This window comes from Gopherus evgoodei, chromosome 1 (assembly GCF_007399415.2).
Source record: "Gopherus evgoodei ecotype Sinaloan lineage chromosome 1, rGopEvg1_v1.p, whole genome shotgun sequence".
NCBI classification, from domain to species: domain Eukaryota; kingdom Metazoa; phylum Chordata; order Testudines; family Testudinidae; genus Gopherus; species Gopherus evgoodei.
The window spans coordinates 266,165,204-266,184,636 of NC_044322.1; the positions used below are offsets into that span (position 1 = coordinate 266,165,204).

General features: G+C 42.2%; 2 protein-coding genes across 4 annotated transcripts in view; one reads left to right on the top strand and one right to left on the bottom strand.

Annotated features, from left to right (window-relative positions):
• The first annotated feature begins 1 nt into the window (after position 1).
• On the top strand, positions 2–13,126 carry FBXO7 (F-box protein 7). Of its 2 annotated transcripts, none has more exons than XM_030545199.1 (9): positions 2–391; positions 2,338–2,641; positions 4,309–4,536; positions 6,117–6,258; positions 7,558–7,641; positions 9,242–9,337; positions 10,342–10,518; positions 11,235–11,272; positions 12,381–13,126. In XM_030545199.1, the coding sequence occupies exons 1-9, from the start codon at positions 147–149 to the stop codon at positions 12,783–12,785; spliced, it is 1,719 nt and encodes a 572-aa protein (XP_030401059.1). In that variant the 5' UTR covers positions 2–146; the 3' UTR covers positions 12,786–13,126. The 2 variants fall into 2 exon arrangements, with proteins under 2 accessions (XP_030401059.1, XP_030401064.1); XM_030545204.1 differs by lacking the exon at positions 2–391 and adding an exon at positions 1,153–1,252.
• Positions 12,786–19,433, bottom strand: part of SYN3 (synapsin III) — a 300,237-nt gene continuing 293,589 nt past the window's right edge. For both annotated transcript variants that reach the window (XM_030545198.1, XM_030545196.1), the window contains one exon: positions 12,786–19,161. In XM_030545198.1, coding sequence (XP_030401058.1) covers positions 19,029–19,161 — 133 coding nt within the window. In that variant the 3' untranslated portion in view covers positions 12,786–19,028. The remainder of the gene's footprint in view (positions 19,162–19,433) is intronic.

Sequence of the window (19,433 nt, forward strand, 5' to 3'; positions counted from 1 at the left end):
ACCCCGGCCTTCCCCGCAGCGGGCATGCTCGGAAGTGCGCAGCTGCTGCGAAGAGCGCCGACTCATCGCCCCTCAACGTTACCGTTGGTGGGGAGAGCTGGGCGGGGACCGCCCGCATGAACACCTAGGGGCGGGGCCGGGCTCCCATGGAGCGAGGTGGGGCTTCACCAACCAAAACAACAACTATCCCCAGCAGCCCCCGCGCCGCCGCCGTCGCCACCACCGAGCGGGGAGAGCGGAGCCTGACCGGGGAGCGAGGAGCCGCCGCCATGAAGCTCCGGGTCCGGATGCATAAGCGAACGGCCCCGCTCGAGATGCAGGGGGCGGAGCCAACGCTGGGGGAGCTGCGCGCGCACCTGTGCCAGGCCCTGCTGCCCACTTGGGGCTACAGGTAGCGCGAGGAAAGGGGGAGGGGCACGCGGCCATTCCGAGGCCGGCGGGTAGCACCCGGCCAGTACCATGCCGGGCCGTGCCCCAGCCATCCCGCCCACGGCTGCGGCGGCACTTGCTGCCCGTGAGGGCGGCGCTTCTCCGGAGGTGCCCGGGGTGTGGTGCGGCTGGGCAGCGTCCCGAGGCCGCCCGGGGGAAGGGCCGAGGGTGACTGTCAGCGCAGCGCGCCCCAGGCCTGGCTGCAGCGTTTCCAGGCCTCGGGTTTTTATCGCGAGTCTCCTGGCTCCCGTGGAGCCCCGGGGGCGTGGGGCGCTGGGCCGCAGCTCACGGTGCAGTCGCGCTCCTAGCCCGGCAGCAGGCGCAGCGCCGGCCAAGGGCACAAGCCCGCACAGCGGCCGGGCCCCGCCCCGCCCGAACCGTTCGGACAGTCGCGTGGTTTCGTGGGGCCTGGCTTATGAGTTTGGGGCACTTGGGGTTGGCAACGCTGTGGCCAGGCCTCGGGCCGCTGCTGCCCTGTCTGGGGGTTCCGCCATCCCTCGGCTGAGGCGCGGGCTGGGAGATTTACCCCGCCGCTGCGCCCGAGCTGTGGGCAGTAGGATTGTGCGTGATCCGGAGCTGTCACTGCCCAACCGTTGGCCAAAAAATCACGTGTCAGAAGTAAAAGAGGATAAAATGCCCGGTGTTTACTCATCGTTTTCGGTTTCATTTATGCCACAGCACCAAAATGGAAATGAAAGAGGCAGTAGGGAGTTGGCTAAAAGTGAAAGTTATTCTCAAGCACCCCTCTGAAATGCTCAGCTCAGTTCTGATTGTACATTTATGGACCAAAACTGAACCTTTCCTCTGTGTGACACAAATTAGAGTATGTCTGTTTAGTATGGCTGTATAGCTTTCTCCTATCTGGGGCTCTGTGTCAGCAATCATGAGAAGATTTGTGTGTGAAAGGCTCCTGATTTTGTTTACAGGAGAATAAAAGCTATTAAATGAGTCTTAAAAACAAAACAAAAAATGGCTTCTTCAACAGGCAAATAGCAATAAAATATTTGCATTCATGTTTTCATGTATGTATATATTTCATATTCATTCTGAAGGATCCCAGAGTGCTTCACAAGCAGTATATACATGTGCTAGCAGTGGTTCTCAAACTTTTGTACTGGTGACCCCTTTCACATAGCAAGTCTCTGAGTGTGACCCCCCCCCCCCTTATAAATTAAAAACACTTTTTAAGATATTTAATGCCATTATAAATGCTGGAGGCAAAGCAGGGTTTGGGGTGGAGGCTCACAGCTTGTTAACCCCCATGTAATATCCTCGAGACCCTCCTGAAGGATCCTGACCCTCAGTTTGAGAACCCCAGTCCTAAGACATCAGGACAAACCATTAATCTTATTAAAATGTCATGGAATCTTTGTCTCTGGAAAGACCTTATTTTTCAAGGTCTTGCCCAAAGACCCTCATGTTGAGCAAGCTAAAGGATATTTGCATAGAAATATTTTCAAGAATTAACTATTTTAAATATACTCTGCCTCAGTGATTCATTTAAAATCTTTGACCTAAAGCTGCTGAAGCTAATTTTAGTTTTGGGGGCAATTGGCTGCTTCCTAGAATGTGTTTATAAGGTACATTGCAGACTGAGGCAGTTACCTGTTTTTCAGAGATGGAGGTTTAAACCTACCCAAGATTTCTAGGTTCTGTGATTTAGTTAGTTAAAACAAACATAACACAAAGAGAGAGAGGTAAAAAAAAGTTACATTAACCTGTACTTTGGTTTTATACTGTGCCCATCGTTTATATTCCCAGTGCTTCTTTGGGCATGTGACTAATCAGACCAGTACTTAGGTTTAACAAAACCATTAATAATCATACCATACATTTGTGTAATCTGAATGTATGACTTAAACTGATCCTACCAGACGTGGCCTTGCAGTTTTTTCTATCTCTTTGCAGTTCTGATACCCAGTTTTCAATAACATTGAACAACAAAGATGCCCTCACTGGAGACCATGAGACCTTGGCTTCATATGGGATAGTTTCTGGAGATATGATATGTTTGTTACTGGACGAGACCAATGCAGCACCCATATTACCCCCATCCTTATCTTCACCTCCTCCTCCCCCACTCCAGAATAATCACGAACTGTCCACCTTGACCACCAGCCACGGTCAGGCCAACAGTCCAGAAAAAGAAAGGCAGAATGGGCCATGTGAAGACCATAAAGCTCAGACTGATGCTCAGAAGAGTGATGATATGGTAAGTACTTAAGGACTGAGATACACCGATTGGGAAACAAGAGGACACAGCACATTGAGTGCTGGTTGCTAGACTTTATAATAGGGAGCATCCTTGAAGTATTATAGTTCTAGGTGCTTGCCTGGTGTATAGTCAATCCCTTATCTGTCTATTACTGTCTCTGTATATAATCTATTAAGCCTTGTTCACGTCAGAAACGTTAAGTGGTTCCAGGGTGTTTCAAATTCCATTTGAGTCCTTTACATATCTCTAGATTTTGCTAATCAGATTTCTGCAGAACACACCCTTTTCAAGGGAGCTAAGAGTGAGTTCTTCTCCCACCTCCACAGTCTTCTTTTAAAAAGAGACTTCTGATACTTTCCACAAGTACTTTTCTTCTCCCCTAAGCCCTCAACTGAGCCATTCTGAAATAATGTCCACTGGAGGAGAGAGCAATTTTGTAATCAGTTGAAATAGTGTCCATGGTTTAAAGAGTTTGTCATGAAGTGGAATATTCTGCAGGAACAGTTTCTTTTTAAGAAATGTGTCACTTTAGGGTTGGTTCCAACACATAAAACTATATTTTAAAACACATAAATGTAGAGCATCTTGTTACAATCTTTGTGGCCACTAATGTAAAAACTTTTAAAATAAGTCTTAATATAAATTAAGGGGTGAGGGAGTAAATCGTGTAGTCATACTTATTTCATGTGTTTGAGATAAAATTTCTTCCTTCCTTCCAGTAGGCTTTCCTCCCAAAATTTAGGAAAAGATGGAGAGCAAGTTTCCATGTACTCCTTTATCTGCCACAAAACTAAAGTATAAAAATTTGAAAAACAGTTTAAATTGCTTCTTTTGAATTTCCTCAGGCAGTTTTGAGGGGGCATTTAATCATACTATATGTTATAAAATCTGAATGTCTGACTTTAGGGCCATCTTAGTGGAAGGGAAAGTATGGTGAGGCCACCGACCTTTATGGGTTTTTTTTTGTGGGGGAGGGGGGTGGCATTCTTTTGAGAATTAGATCTAAGGGACTGGGAATAATTTCATTTACAAAGAATCTTGGGCATTCTGGACCAGTCTTAGTCTTGCCGCTTTTGGTCAGCTGCCTTGAATTTTGAGAAATGATGATGCCATACTGTGTAGAGTTGTGCCCCTGTAGCCTGCTGTTAGAATCTTCATGGTGCTTTAATACATTATTTATTTGTAATACAGTAGTGCATGTAAGCCCATTGTATGTAGAACATTTATCACACATAATAGAAAGATGCTGCTCTGAAGAGCCTGTATTACAAATTAAACAAAACAGACAAAAGTAGTATTCCCATTTTACAGGTGGGAAACTGAGCACAGAGATTAAGTGACTTAGTGAAGATCACACAGGAAGTCTATGAGAGAGCCAAGAATTGAATCAAGGCCAGTGCCCTAACCCCAAGATTTTCTGTCTCTTGGAGGTTGCTTTGTGTTGTAGTTCAAGAAATCCCCTCTTATATTTGAGAAAAGTTATCACTCAAAAGTAATATCCTTCTGAGCTCTGCACAGCAATTCTAAGTGACTGACCAGTATGTACTCCCAAATCAGAGCTTCACAGCTGAAAGAAGACTGGAAGGGCTAGCAGGATTAAAAAATCAATCCATGTAGGCATAAGTTTCTGAATGCCACCTCGTTTGTATTACTTTCCCTTTAAGGCAGGATGCAGCCTAAAGTTTGCTTCTGGGCTAGTCCCAGATGACATTGATCTGGAGGAGGGTACAGGTTCTTATCCTTCTGAGCCAATGCTGTGCAGTGAAGCTGTGGATGGGGAAGTGCCACACTCCTTGGAGACCCTCTACCATTCTGCTGAATGTACCAATGCCAATGATGCCTTGATAGTTCTGGTACATCTTCTCATGATGGAGACAGGTTATGTACCACAGGTAAGTGCAAAACTGGAAGAGAAACCTCCCACTTAGTAGGAGAAAAATAAGAATATCTGGAATATTGGTCTTCATGTGTCTGTGCTTAAAGATCTACTGTTACATCCTTCTCAGCAGCATGGTTAGCTGAAGTACCAGCTTCCCTAGTTTATCTTGGCAACATTCCTCAATGGTGAAATAGTGGTACAACCTCTAAGAGTGAGATAGTAGTCCAGTCTGTATGTCTATTCAATCCTTGGCCTCCCTGCTTGACTGGAAAGGGGAAGGGTGTTAGCTACTTATTTTTGGCTATGGGGAGATAATGTTTAAATTCAGCTCCTAGAAGTGGAGAATGTATGCATTTATATCATTCTGTATTCAGTTACCAATAACTTTGTGTACTCCTCCCTTCCCCCTCTTGGCATTGGTCTTTCATACTGGCATTGTATATTGACTGCCTGCTTTCTAATTGGAATAATGAGTTCCTTTTTTATATATATGGGAACAGGATTTATAACCATGGATTGTTACAATCCTTTCCCCTCACAATTTGACAGTTTCATTGGTGTTCACCTCAGATGATAGTTACTGTGGCTAAGTTGTTCATATCTCTGCACGTGATGAGCATTTCTCCTTCCCCTTTGGCTATTAGTTTTAGCATGCACTAGTCATAGCCACTGTGAGCTATGTCTCTTCAGTTCAGCCAGCAGTCTTGGAAGTAGCAACTGAGGCTGCAGCACAAAATTGTGAGGAAACAAATGGAGTGAAGCACACAGATACTAAAGTAATGAGAGCCATATAGAAAAGCCCATGAGGAAATTATTAATTCTGTCATCAGAGCAGAATTTGAATAATGTACAGTAAATAAGGCTTGATGCCATGTATTGTTCAGTGAGAGGAAAACAGTACTGAATAGCTGTTTGTTCAGTGAGTACTGTCCATCCTATGCAGTGAATGAGGCAGAGCTCCTGTTGAAAATATAGTATATGATCATGCAATTAAAGATTGTATCGTCATTCATATGCACGGCGGGGCCCAATTAAGGTTGCACAGGCCTCTTAATTCTAGCATTCCCTAACTTTTGAGTGCTTGACTTTGTAACCTTAATGTTCTTTTAACAGTGTTTTTGTGTATGTGTGTTAAATATATAGTCATAGTCAAACCAGTAATGTGTATATAATAAACATGGATTCATGAAGACAAAGGCACCTGGCTTCACTGGGAGAGAGGTGAAAATTGTTCCAATAGCCTTTCTTAAAACATTCTTAATATTAATTTTCTGTAGCCTGTGGCATGTACTGAATATATGGTGAATTGTGGTATAAAAGTTTTATTGATACAAGTTTAAGATGACTTGTATATTCACAAGCAGTGAAGCTAGAAGTATGTTAATGTGGCCATCCCAGGCTTATGCTGATAAAACCTTTATGCCACATTACACCACAAAGTAGTCTGTCTCTGTAGAGCAGACATATTAATTATTCTCTTACACACCCATTTGTTGGGATTTGAGTAACTGTTAATGTTTTAATTTAGTTCTTCTCAGCCTTGGTCAGATTGCTCAGGAATACAGTGTTCTTTATCTTTTCATTTACTGTCAGGGGACTGAAGCAAAGGCAGTATCTATGCCTGAGAAATGGAGAAGTGGAGGCGTTTATAAACTGCAGTACACTCATCCCCTCTGTGAAGATGGCTCTGCTGCTCTGACCTGTGTGCCTTTGGGAGATCTTATTGTCATTAATGGTAACTGTGCCAGGCATTAGAAATGTCTCTGGGATCTAGCTCTTTTTTTCTTTTTTACCCCATATATATAGTTGTTATATGAAGCTGCTTCATCCTTTTCCCCGCTGGAATCACCCTCTCTCTCCCTCCCTGCCTGCCCCCTTTCTCTTTGTGGTGCTACATCACAGCTACCATTTTCCAGCAAGGGAAGATGGGACTAGACTTCCTTAGAATCTTTAGCTTCTTAATCAATTGAGCAAGAAAAGGTGCTCCCTCCTGGTTCCGAATGAGCTTGGCTCCTTCTTGCCTAGGTGGTGATCCCAGGTTTCCCACCTATCAATGCAGAGCAATACCCTATGGCTACTGAGCCAGCTCAAGTGTTCACTTTTGATTAGCATGTTGGCAAACCTGTCTGTTCCTTCTTTTGATTCATGAAGTACGATACAAGGTGTTAACATAGATGTAACGGGATTAGCAGTATTACCGGTATGTCTTGTTTGTATCACATGCTATTTGTAAATGTCACAGACAAGTTCCAGACTTATTTATTTTGCTGATTCAGCAAGAAGTCACTTTAGCAATATCCCTAAACTTCATTCCACATTTTCAGTTCATCAGAACTATTAATTCCAGAAAATTAGTGCCATTTCTTTCTCTTAAAATGATTCCCAGGTTATTTGGAGTATTTTTTGTCCTAATTTACTCATCATTTTGGACACTTCCACATTTTGCAGAGGCAGTGTTACTTCTGGGCTTGATTCTAACCTCAGATACAGAAATGTGCACTTCAATGGAAAGTACATATATATTTAAAAAAAAAATCCAAGACAGCATGCATAAGCACTTAGGCTCTCTCAGGATATGTGATGAAGCATGTCTTGCTGTCCAGGATTTAAATCTAATCCTTTGACCAAGTCAGGGGACTTGCTCACTTGAATTTGTGATGGAGAGGGGCAGTGCATTGACTGTCTCGTGTACAGTGTTCATCTAGTGAACAGGAGCAATGACTCCTTGCTACAGTTTGATTTCTCATGGGGTATCACTGCCATCTCTTACCTTTGTTATGACTATTTCAACTGATAAACTGCTGTAGGTAACTGATCTTTCTCTCTTCTTTGCTATTTTACATATACTTATTTTTTGGGGAGGTAAAATGGGTTTAGCTATGTGCTTGTCAGAATTGTATGTGTCCAGTTCCTTTCCCCACTTCCCAGGAAGGAGAACGGGAGAAGGAAAACTAAACTGTTTCCAAGAATAAGGTAGAAATGAGATGGTCCCTGTAGCCTTTCAACATGTTCGTTTCTTTCTTTCGCATTTTAGCAACATTAAAAATCAACAACGAGATTAAAAGTGTGAAGAGACTGCAGCTGTTGCCAACATCCTTCATTTTCTTTCAGGAATCAGGTATTTAGAATGCGGCACTTTAGAAAACAGCCAGCCTGAAAAGTGAGGGAGGGGACTAACATAGCAAACGTTTGACAGAGAGGCCCAAGATACCAAAGATGGTGATAAGAGAAGGTGGATGACCACCAGTTCGTGGAGCAGCTAGCTGTGAGGAAAAAGGAGTACAGATGGGTGGCCACTAAGTCGAATTTTGCTGTTAAGATTACTTGAATTTCCTAGATTAGCTATGTAAGTGAAGAACCTTGAGAGGCCATGAGGCCTCTTCTGGATTATATCCCTTTTTCATGGGGCTTCTAACTAAATATATGGATATATATAGGTATTTCTAAGGCAGCAATGGTGAACCATCCCGGACTCATTGTTTTTGTTTTCTCTTTTTGTGGGAATTGGGGGTTCAATGTGGCTAACGTCAGCTCTGTCTTTATGGCATTGCAATTACTGAAAATGTTGCAATTATTGTAAATGTTGTTCCTGTTAGGAAGTGTGTGCTGACCACTTAGATGAGTCCAGAATGCCAAAATTAGGGAAACATCCATTGCAAAAGATCTGGATTTTATATTAGCACAGGTCTGACTATGTTTTGTACTCTGAAGTATACATGACTGCTTTGTTGCCAGTAGCTGCACTTCACTGCATTGCATCCTGGGTAGTCCCAGATCCTGGTATAATAAGACTTTATTGAAAAGGGTACAGAAGGATAGCTAAACAGTGAAGTGTAGCCAAGATCATAGGAGCACCTTTTTCTTTTGTTGCTGCAATGAGAGAATGGGCAGCCATTCATGTCAGCCCCTCACAAGTCAGGTTAACAATTCAAGCATATATGCCTGCTCTGTGGCTAAAATCTGGCAAAAGTGTTGAGAGTCTGTAAGCAAATATCATTTGAAAAACTCTTGGTGTCTCTAAATGCAAAAGGATAATACTTGGCTACTTATGAATATATGATATGGACTTGGTCCATTATATTATTACTGTGGTGGCAACACTTCTTAATTGCTAACCTGGTCCATTGGCTTGTGATCTGCTAAGAAACTTCTAAGTCTTCATAGGACTGCGTAGGGGTTTTTTTTTGTCTGATTTTTGGATCGTTGGAGATGATTTAAAGGAGAAAAATACATAGTAACAAAAGAGACTGTATTCAATCTCAGAAATGCAAGGAACTCCCAACTGAAGGCTAAAACTCCATCCTTTCCTCAAACTATTCTACTGGCTTATCACAGGTCTCTTAATGTCATATTTGCTGCGCAGTGTAATCACAGCAGGATGACAAAGGGCTTTGTAGCATACCTAACACAGAGGGTATCTGATCCTTGATTGAGGTTCCATCGCATTACTGTAATGGAAACAATAATACATCAGCCAGGATTCTTAGCTTTGTTTCTTTCACCCGACTGTAGATTTGGCCAGGTTCCAGTGCCTGTTCTCTCATGCTGGTCCATCCCAAATAAAGTATTTTACTTTGTTGTTTCCTTCATATGAAAAATGAAAACTTTCATGAACTATAGAGTTCTGTTTGTACACAAAATGTAACCCATAAACCTCTCCGCCTTGTATGTTGTATAACAACTTGTTGAAGTTAAACTCTGTCGTCTTATTTCAATAGAAGAAAATGTTGGAGAGGTATACAAAGATCTTCAGAAACTATCCCGCCTCTTTAAAGACCAGATGGTGTACCCTCTTCTGGCTGCTGCCCGACAAGGTAACATCAGTAAAAGGAATTGGTATGTGATCAGTTGGGATCTATCCAGAGGCCTACATAGAAAGAGTCATGAATAACCTAAGCGCTGGCTACATAGAGAGTAAGAATAAATATTTCTAGTTCTAAAGATATTAAATTAGTCATCTTCTAATTTTAGGAATGTTAATAAAACTGTTAAAAATCTGAAATTGTTTGTGTAGTTCAAATTAAATAGAACATTTGGGTTTCACTTAATGGGCTGAAGATTTATGCCGCTGCTGATACAGCTGGAAAGACTATTTCCCCCTGATGATGATTACAAAGTAGCAACCAGGCTTAAAGTGCTGAATTCCTTGGCTTAAGTTCTGTGCTGTCTATTTGTTCTTTTGTCAGGCTGGGGAAAAGCTATGCAGTATTACATCTTGTGTGGGATGACATGCTTACTGGTTGGTTACTGAGATGTTGGAAGGAATGGTGTGAAGCAACCCAGCTTGGTGATTTGCATGGCAATAGTAAAGCATAGTTTGTTTATACAGGAATTGCCAGACTAAATCTCAGCCTCAAAATCCGAAGACAAACTCAATGATAAATTCTTTCTCTTGGAGTATTTTATGGATTTTGTTGCGTTTTCATGGGATTAGAGATTCTTTGTTGAATGTGGTTTATGTGTGTTACTGGAATTAGGCAAATACTGCCTTTACCTTTCCAGCCTCTTGCTCGGTTTTGAAGTCTGTGAAACATGATTAGTTCCTTACGGCATCTTTAGCTTGAGGGACAATAGTGTGGAGCATAGCCAGTACTATAGTCATATTTTGTCTACTTCACGTATGTGCAGAAAGTGTCTCTCTTCAATCTGTCATAGTAAGTCTCATCATAGCACTTCCAGAGTTAAGTGATGCAACTGAAAGCTCCATGGGAAATTACTTAAGGGAAAATGTTTCCAAACCAAGAAACGGCCCCTTAATGTTGGGAATGAGAATCAATTATTGCAAATAATACTGCTTTCTCCCCACCTCCCATTCTAGCTTTGAACCTGCCAGATGTGTTTGGCTTGGTAGTCCTTCCTCTAGAACTGAAGCTACGGATTTTCCGACTTCTGGACATCCGCTCACTCCTTTCTCTGTCTGCCGTCTGCCGGGACCTCTACACAGCTTCCAATGACCAGCTTTTATGGAGATTTATGTACCTGCGAGACTTCCGAGGTGATTCCTACATGCACCCTTTCTCCCTAATAGGTCTGCCACCCACGGTCCCTCTTCGGATGAATTTGACAAGAGGCTTCCTTAGCTACATCTGTTTCCTAAAAATGGAGAGTAAATTTATTAATCAATCATTATACTGACTAATTGTGTTGGCTAGTTGAAAGCATAATACTGGCAGATACTTCCTTCAGTGATTCTTAGATTGTGGGCAACTGATAATCTGACAAACACTTGCTGGTGGTCTGCAGAGAGCTGGCCCATCACCTGATGCTGAGTCGCCTACTTTTCAGCTGTTTATAGAAACATTCAGGCTCTTTATTGCAAATCTGGGAAGAGGGAAAAAACCTTTGCCAGTGTCCCTCAAGAGAAGTTTTTTAGGAAACTAAGCAGTCATGGGTTGAGAGGCAAAGGGCTGTCATACACAGACGCTGGCAGTGACAATATTTCTAGGGTTTCTGTAGTTGATATATAGATACAGGAGCTTGAAATTTGATATGAAGTAGAGAGAATTAATAGATTTAATGGCTCCTCGCCGTACATCTTCTAAGAGTCCTAATGTCTCAGTTTAAGGATACTGACTTTATATATACAAAGATGCTTAAGGTCTGATTACCTACCTTAGTTTTTGCGGGGGTTTACAAATATCTACTCATGCACTTCGGTATGAATGTGATTTTTGTTTTTAAAATGCTTATTTAATTTTTGCCCCTTCACAGATCAAATTTCTAGGCCTCGTGACACAGACTGGAAAGAGGTATGTGGGTATTATATATGTTCTCTTTGAGAGAGATCTCCATGGCTTGTTTAAGAATGAGCTGCAGGCTTGGAGATTAAATGGGAGCAGAGATCAGGTTCTAAAATGCAGGGAACTGAGATCTTCATATGCACATCATGTTCAGCCCACTCAGGAGAAAATGCATTGCATCACTACTACTGCCCTCCTTGGCCACATCCTGGAATAGATTTGAGGATCTCTGCAGGGAGCTGTATGCAGTCCTTGGAGGAAGGAGGGTTGCTGTTTTAGACCTTGAGACTAGCAAGAGAGAATCTCAGCAGTGTTCTAGAACAGTTTGACTGAGTCTCAGATACCAGGGCCTGTTTGGAAACATTACTGTTGATTCTGAAGTGACCTCTTCAGCTAGAGAAGTAGTAACCTCTAGTGATTAGCGCAAGAGACTAGGAGTCACTGACTTGCTATGGCACATTAGACAAGTCACTTAACTGCTCACTATCTCAGTTTTCCTGTCTAAAATGTGTATAATGGCACAAACTTTACTTTTCACCCAAGGATCTTAAAATATGATTCATGTAATTGTAAGTAGCCCTTTGTGGGGATAAGGGAAATTAGCCCTGTCTCTATTGTATTTCATTTCTAAGGTGGCTTTTTGATGATTTTGGGCAAATATTTAGATCCCAAAGCAGCCATAAACCACACAAAATTAAGTGCCAAATTTGTCCTTGGTGTAACTTTGACAATTTCAGTGGAATTAAACCAGGGATAAATTTGGCCATAGAGGTTTAAAGTAAATCCAAGAAATCAGTATTGTTTGGGTTCTAATTTGATGGGAATCCAAAAAGAGAGAGAGAGAGAGAGAGACCAAGTCAGAGCCTTTTCCACAGAAAAGTCTAATGCTCAGAAGGATGGTCTGAGTCTGCTGAATCAGGACATTCCTGCTGTGATTTGAATATGGACAGCTGCATCATTAATGTGCATATTGTAAATAACTGATAGAACATGGAGGGAAGTCCTCCCTTGCCCTCTACGCCTGTAACAAGTGTGAAGGAAATCCAATGTGGGTGAAGCTAGTACAATGAGCACTACTCGAATTTTAAACTCAATTTTGTTTCTTTCTTTTCTGCAGCTGTACAAGAAGAAACTAAAGCAGAAGAAGGAAAACCTGAGATGGAGGCACATGATGTTCCTGCCCCCACCTCCTCATCCAATTCCATTTCATCCCAACCCATTCTATCCAAACCCTTTCCCTCCCAACCCATTCTCTCCTAACTCCATCTATCCCCCGATGATCATTGGTGGAGAATATGATGAGAGACCAACTCTTCCATATGTTGGAGACCCAATTAACTCGCTCATTCCTGGCCCAGGGGAGGCACCGGGCCAGTTTCCTCCATTCAGACCACATTATGATCCGATTGGCTCTCTGCCAGGGCCAAATCCAACGCTGCCAGGACGAGCTGGTCCTAATGACAGATTTCCTGCCAGACCCAGCCGAGGCCGCCCAATTGACATCCGCCGTTCATTCATCTGACTGCCACTCTTCCCTTAATGGGTTTCTAAATTTCAATTCCTGAGCTTGCTTTGTAACTGCAGGAGATCCCATCAGGGCACTAACATCAGCCTTCCCTTCTGATTATGGTGAGAATTCATGGGCACAAGGGTATCTTGACCACAAGGTATAGATTCACTTAAGCTCTGTGGACGTGATAACGCTGCACCACCTAGAATTCAGTGCTATTTCCAAAGGAGCTCTAACTTGAAAGTTTGTGCTACTGTTTTTTCCCCTCTCTAATCATCTGTGAAGTGCTACTTAGAGAGCAGAAGGTTGTTGGCCTGATATTTGCTGCATCAGATAAAGAGCACTTTAAGCACAAATGCTAGGCTGGTCTGACTTCTTGTTATCTGAGTGATTTGAATTAAGCGCATGGGATATATGATGGCTTCTATAGTCCACCTGGTTTAAAGCCTTTCTCAATAAGGGAACCCTTCTCTTCCAACACTATATAAGATGCTAGAACTGGTGTTTACAGGATACATTTGAGTGTCTGAAGTGTTCCTGAAGTTGATCAATTACTTTATCTTCACTGTTTTTTTGTTGTTGTTTTTTTTTTAAATTTCTTAAAAAGCAATTTTGGTGTAGGACTCAGTGCACAAAGAATACAGGGCTATTTCTTTACTGCAGAAATAATATCACAAAACAGTTCATCTTACAACAGCTGAATAAAAACATGCTACAGTTCAATCCAAAAGTCTGAACAAAAGCACAAGCAAAATGCAACGATCTGCAGCAAAACTTACGAAGTGCATCTGTCTCCCTCCTACTTTAGACTGTTTGGTTTTGCGTATAGTGGGTAAAGGCATTTTTGTATGTTTAAAAACAGAGCAAAAATAAACTTTCCCAGCTGGCTAAGCTACCTAGTACTGTAAAATAGGGTGACCTGGTGTTGTGCAGTGAAGACAAGATTGCAGCAGGAGACCCTGAGTGACTTCCCATGTGACTGGTATGTGATCCCGTTACTGCAGTATGAGGTATCTTTCAGGCAAGTAACAAATCTCAGCATGTGTTATCAGCGCCGTTAATATATTCCCATTTTAATTAAGAAAGCAGCTAATGGGACCGTAGCCAAAGCATCCTAACAGATCATTCCATGACCATACAGTGTTATTGAGCCAGGGACTACCTCTGGCCTAGTTAAAAGAAAATGGCAGTGATTAGTTATAAAGGGGATCTTTATTAAAGAATATGTTTAATGAATTTTCCAAACTTTTTTGAGAATAGTTTTCAGTATCTCTACAAGTCTGAATGGTGCTGATAACTCTCCATGACAGCCGCTGTTTTACTGATCTTTCCCTGTCTCATGTTATAGCTGAACGAAGGAAATTGAATGGCTTTTTCTGTCTTTCACTATCAAAGCACCAGCTTCCCATTAATTGTTATTACCTGTGTGATTTAAGGTCAGATTTTCAGTGACACATCTGCCCATCTAGTTTGAAATCCTGATGCTACTGAAGACAATGGGAGATTTGCCATTTATTTTAATGAGCCAGGATTTAATCCATTTTGCTGGCACAACAAATGGCCCCTGCATTCTTTGTGTTCCTACAGTCAATTGCTAGTGCAAATCTGTATTTAGATAGCTGAACGCCTGACTAAGGATGTAGTAGCAGAATGTAGGAACACAATTTTCCATTTAGAAAGCAAGGCTGCCCTTAATCCTTATCGTTTACTTGCAGTGGGTAGAATACCTCATTCTGTTTTAGTTTTCCTCTAAGCAGAAATAGGCTTATGTTTAGGTTTCAGAGCTAAAAAATGATGATTGACATTCCATAGGTTATAAACAGGAAAAAAAGGGATTTCAGGCTCTGTCAGTTTTGGGACATGATGAGCACTTTAGAAATGCACCCATAACATTGCAAGCAACTACATGTGAATTTAATGCAGCGTTTGTTTTAAAATTATTTATTCTCTTCCCTTTACCCCTTCACTAACTAGCTCTTAAAAAGCTGATACCAGGAAAAGAGATTTGTGTGTGTGTGATGCTGATAACTTAATTTAGTGGAGATCGTTCCTGGCTTTACTGTGTTGGATAAATGGAAGAAAGGAGAGCAGTAGTTCCCAGGGCAGGCTTACGGTTCTCTAATCCCTGGCATTGCATTGGAATGTAAACCATATTATTTATCTTTTACGTCTAGTGCACTGGTTAGGCTGAGAAACTGTATATTTACAAACATTTCTGCTGCTGTCATACACAAGAATATATTCACTCTTTATCTGTAGGCAAGGTGCATGAAAACAGAATTGTTGTGTATTTGTAATTCGGCAGTTACTGTTCTTATAAGCTCTGCAAGTCCCTCTTTTCCCAAAAGCTTCCTTATGTGTCACTCATCTTCAGACTCTGGAGTGAGCCACCTGCCTTCCTCTCTGCTGTTTATTGTAACAGAATCTAGTAGCAAACACCACACCTGTGGACAGTATATTGTTTTCCCCTCGATATCCTGTCTGATGCTGTTACTTCCACAGCACCGAGTTCTTGTGCTGCATATAGCATTATTGACTCTAGCTGAATGAGCAGCAAACTGCAGTAACTTTGTTAAGGAGACTATGTTGGTTGACCAAGCCAAAGGCCTAAAAGAATGTATAAGATAAAGTACATCTGCGTCCTACTTAAAGCAATTAATAGAAAGTAAATTGATCTGCTACACACCTCTCTTTCAACCCCTTGGCATGTAAGTTACACCCACTAAACCCCACTCTTGTCTGACTTTGAACAAGTTACTTAATTTCTGTGTGCCTGTTTCCTATCTGTAAAATGGGGATAATACTCCCCTTCTCCCACCATCTCACTCTCCTGTCTATTTAGACTATCAGCTCTTTGTGATGAGGACTCTCTTGCTATTGATTGGAGACTTTCAATAGCGCCTCAGATTTAGGTGCACAAGTGGCATTGACTTCAGTGGAATTTGCAGTTTTAAAAGCAATAGGTGCTTTTGCAAATCTGCCCAAGCACAAGGGTGGCCCTGATGGTGGGTTGAGGCTCCTATGTGCAACTGGAATATTAATATTTATCAGCTTAGAACATACCCCTCTTACCTCTAATCTGTAAACTTGTCTGCCTGCAATTTACAGCACTTCTGATTTGTCAGACCTCTTGTGTGGCATGAAATTGAAATATTGTTCGGAAGCTAGAGCACTGACTGAACATGAATTACCAAGTAAGATTGTGGCTGCTGACACTGCAGCCCTTGATTTTTGTGAGGGATAGTTAGGTGTTCCAATTTGTTTGCTTGCAGCTTGTAAGATGACATTTGGGAGCATAAATCTAAATGCCTCAATGAGCAGGTCTGTCTCTTATACTCAATGGATTTGTTACCTCACATTGGTCATGGCAATTCTGCAAGCCTAACAATTCCTATAAACCAGTTCTATTATCTCATAAGCTGTGTGCCAGTAACACTGACACCTTTGCTATTACAGCAGCACCAGTTGAGCAGTTCAGACAAAGATGTAAATTTTTAACTTTTTGATTTTGTTTAAAATAAAAAATCTTCTCGTAGTGGTGCAGTGACCACTGTGGGTTGATGTGAAGTGCAATGCCAGACTAGTCTCCTAGTTATTTCAGTTTTGCATAGACGGTGCTGGAAAGAGGAAGCAAAACAAGTTACTTGGTTTATAAGTGGGGGTGAACAGCTGAGATTTCTGGCAGTGAGCCCTTTTCTTTGCTGTGTCCTGGAAACATTTACTCTCTAGAAAAGCCTAGATAGAAAGGAAAGAGTCTAAGAATTGCTGCGTGTATGTAAAGAAGAAACACCCCCACCCACACCAGAGTTGCAGTACCTCCTGTCCACAAAATGGAGCCTGTTAAATCAGCTATTGTTTTTAACAGTGTACAGTGTGTGCTCATGGCAATTCAAGGCCATTTGTCACCCTCTTATTGCGCCTGGAGACTGCAAAGCAGCATGCGCCACTTTCTTGCTCCTGCACAGGAGTAGTAGCTTGTAGTTACAGTGCTACGTGTTTCACCACTTAGCAAACCCAAAAGGAAGATCTAGAAGCACAGAAAGAAAATATAAATCAGGTGGTTATTTTCCTTCAGTATTAACTGACAGACATAATTCATTGGTCCAAAGAGCCTTCCCACGCAGAAAAAAGTGGCATGCTGGAAAGCACACAGCTCACCAAAGACATTTCATCTACAACGACCCAGTCAGGAGAGTCCCTGGGAGCTGATTGCCTTGGGTCCCTATGGCTGTACTGTGATGACAATTGTTACTGGTGTTGTGCAGGAATTAATTGTCTGGCTTTATTCCCATCTTGGTGTAAAATCCAAGATGGCCAGCCTGCTGTTTTTCTTGCTACTTTGGGTTTCTGTTCCCATTTCAGGTTACAGGAAAGCACTAAACCACAGGCAGAGCTGCACACTGAAATGTGTTTGAGATCCATAAAATGTCCTCGCTCAGCTCCAAACAGGAACTTCCTGGTGTGCTGCAAAGGGGACATGGTCTCAAGGGTCCAGCCCTAAAGATACATGTGAGGATTGGTACAACACTACTAGATAGACCCAAAAGGAAAGTCTAGCAGAAATGTCTTCTGTGTCATCTGCCTCCTCACTGGGGTTCACAGGGCCTTGCTTCCTGTGCATAAGATTGGTGGGATGGAAATACCACACCCACAGCTGGTGTGTTGTAAATTGAACTCCTGTTCCAAGGAGCAAAGCCTCAGCTGGGGTAAATTGTCCTAGCTCCACTACTGTCCAGCTATTCATATAGCTTCTGTCACTCATTTTTTTTGTCATGGCTCAGTCCAAAGCTAGTTGCGTGCACACCCCTGATTTACACTGTCACATGCCATAAGAGAAAGCAGAGCAGGCAATGGTTCAACTATGGGTCCCTTCTGCCACTCTTACAAGTTCTCTAGAAAAATAATTCTTTAGGGTACCTGTAATACTGATAACCTGCCCCAGGGGAGATTCCTTGGGGCAGTCATTAAAAAGCATAGGCAATGAGATCCATCATGGCTCCAGCTGTAAACTTGTTCTGCATCATTGTCTTCCCACTTCGGGAGTCACCAGGCTCTACTGGTTGTTCTCTCTCCCAAGTGATAGTTCTCCAGGGGGAAGCCATCCAGTCACAGGTCTCTCACCTTGCATTGACTCCATGGGTGAAGTCCTGGCCCCACTACAGTCCATGAAAAACTCCCTCTGACTTAAGTGGGGCCAGGATTTTACCCCATGGCTCTTGCCAGTTTGTAGCATGGAAGATTCATAATAGGGTACGAACACCTCATAAACTCTGCTACTAATTAATCTTGTCCCATGGGGATCATTTAGTCAGAAGCAACCAAGTCAGATTACACAGATTTTGCAGCTTGGATGGATTTTATCTGAAGTTGGTATGAACTATATTTGAACATAAATTACCCATTTTTTCAAGAGGTGCAGCAGTCCTATTTTCTGGTTTATTTTTGAGCTATGGCTGTAGAGTTATAACATGACACCTTTCTCTCAGAAATCAAGTAACACATAGGAAACATAGCCTCAAGGTGTGAAACAGCGACATTTACATTGCTACTGGTAAAATGGCCCTGAGCAGAGCAGAAATCCAATATATACCCTGCTCCAATGATCTCTGGGACTTACTGACAGCTGATACCAAGTTTTACTTGAAATGTGTTTCTGCTCAGAAAAGTGACTCTGTAAAGCCAGCATTATGAGGTTCCAAATTCATTGTGTCTCCATGATTTCCAGATCAAACATGCTCACTTTACAAGTAAACAGATGTTTATTCTAATTTCTGTCTCTGTACATTTGCATCAGAAATCAAACTCTGTTCCTTTTGGGTCAGCCACAATGAGAATAAAGAGTCTGTAATGGGACCATAGTTATTCATTCCATTGATAATATGCAAGCCAAAATAGAATCTAATTTGCTCTCCAAAAGATGTGTTGTCTCAGAAAGGGGTAATAGGAGTGAAAAGTACTTTGAAATTATTTCAAGTCACTCAAGTCAGCAGATCTGACTGACTATGCACACACAGCAGATTTACCAAGTGCCATTTTTACATAATCACTTTTCTGGCCCATGTTGGAATAAACCTTAAAATTAAAACTTCTAGGGCCAAATTATTCCTGGGCAAAACCCATTTAGAAAAGATTGCTTGAAGGATTATGGTCCCAGATTTTGCATGAGTAGGTACCAGTGAGTAAATTCCATGATAACATCGGGTAGGTTGATATGAAGAGTGCACTAACAAAAGCACTGCTCCAATTGCAGGGATGTTAATCAGAAAACAGGCTAGCAAAAGACTTCCTCAGGTTGCGAATGGTTTCAGCTTTTGCCTCATCTTCATTGGCATTTCCCCGTTGTGATGATTCAGATATGCTGAAGGTGTTCGTCAGGGACTGGGATTTGCTGAAACAAAAAGAGACATTCATGCTCAGAAAGACTGATGTTGGATTCATTTGGGCAGGGGAAGTTGGTAATTCAAAGCTGGTCATTGATGCTGTGCTGCAGTTGCAGCAGACAAGTTCAAGGGCAGATGTGGGGAGTCTCCATAGGTTGCGAAGGCACCTGAGCCCTGTTTGGAGGTTGCTGGCTCTGATATTCACAGTTCAGGCTGTGTTTGGGGTGTGCGGAGATTGAGACAGGGTTTTCAATACCAGCATTTTTGCAAATCTCCCTGT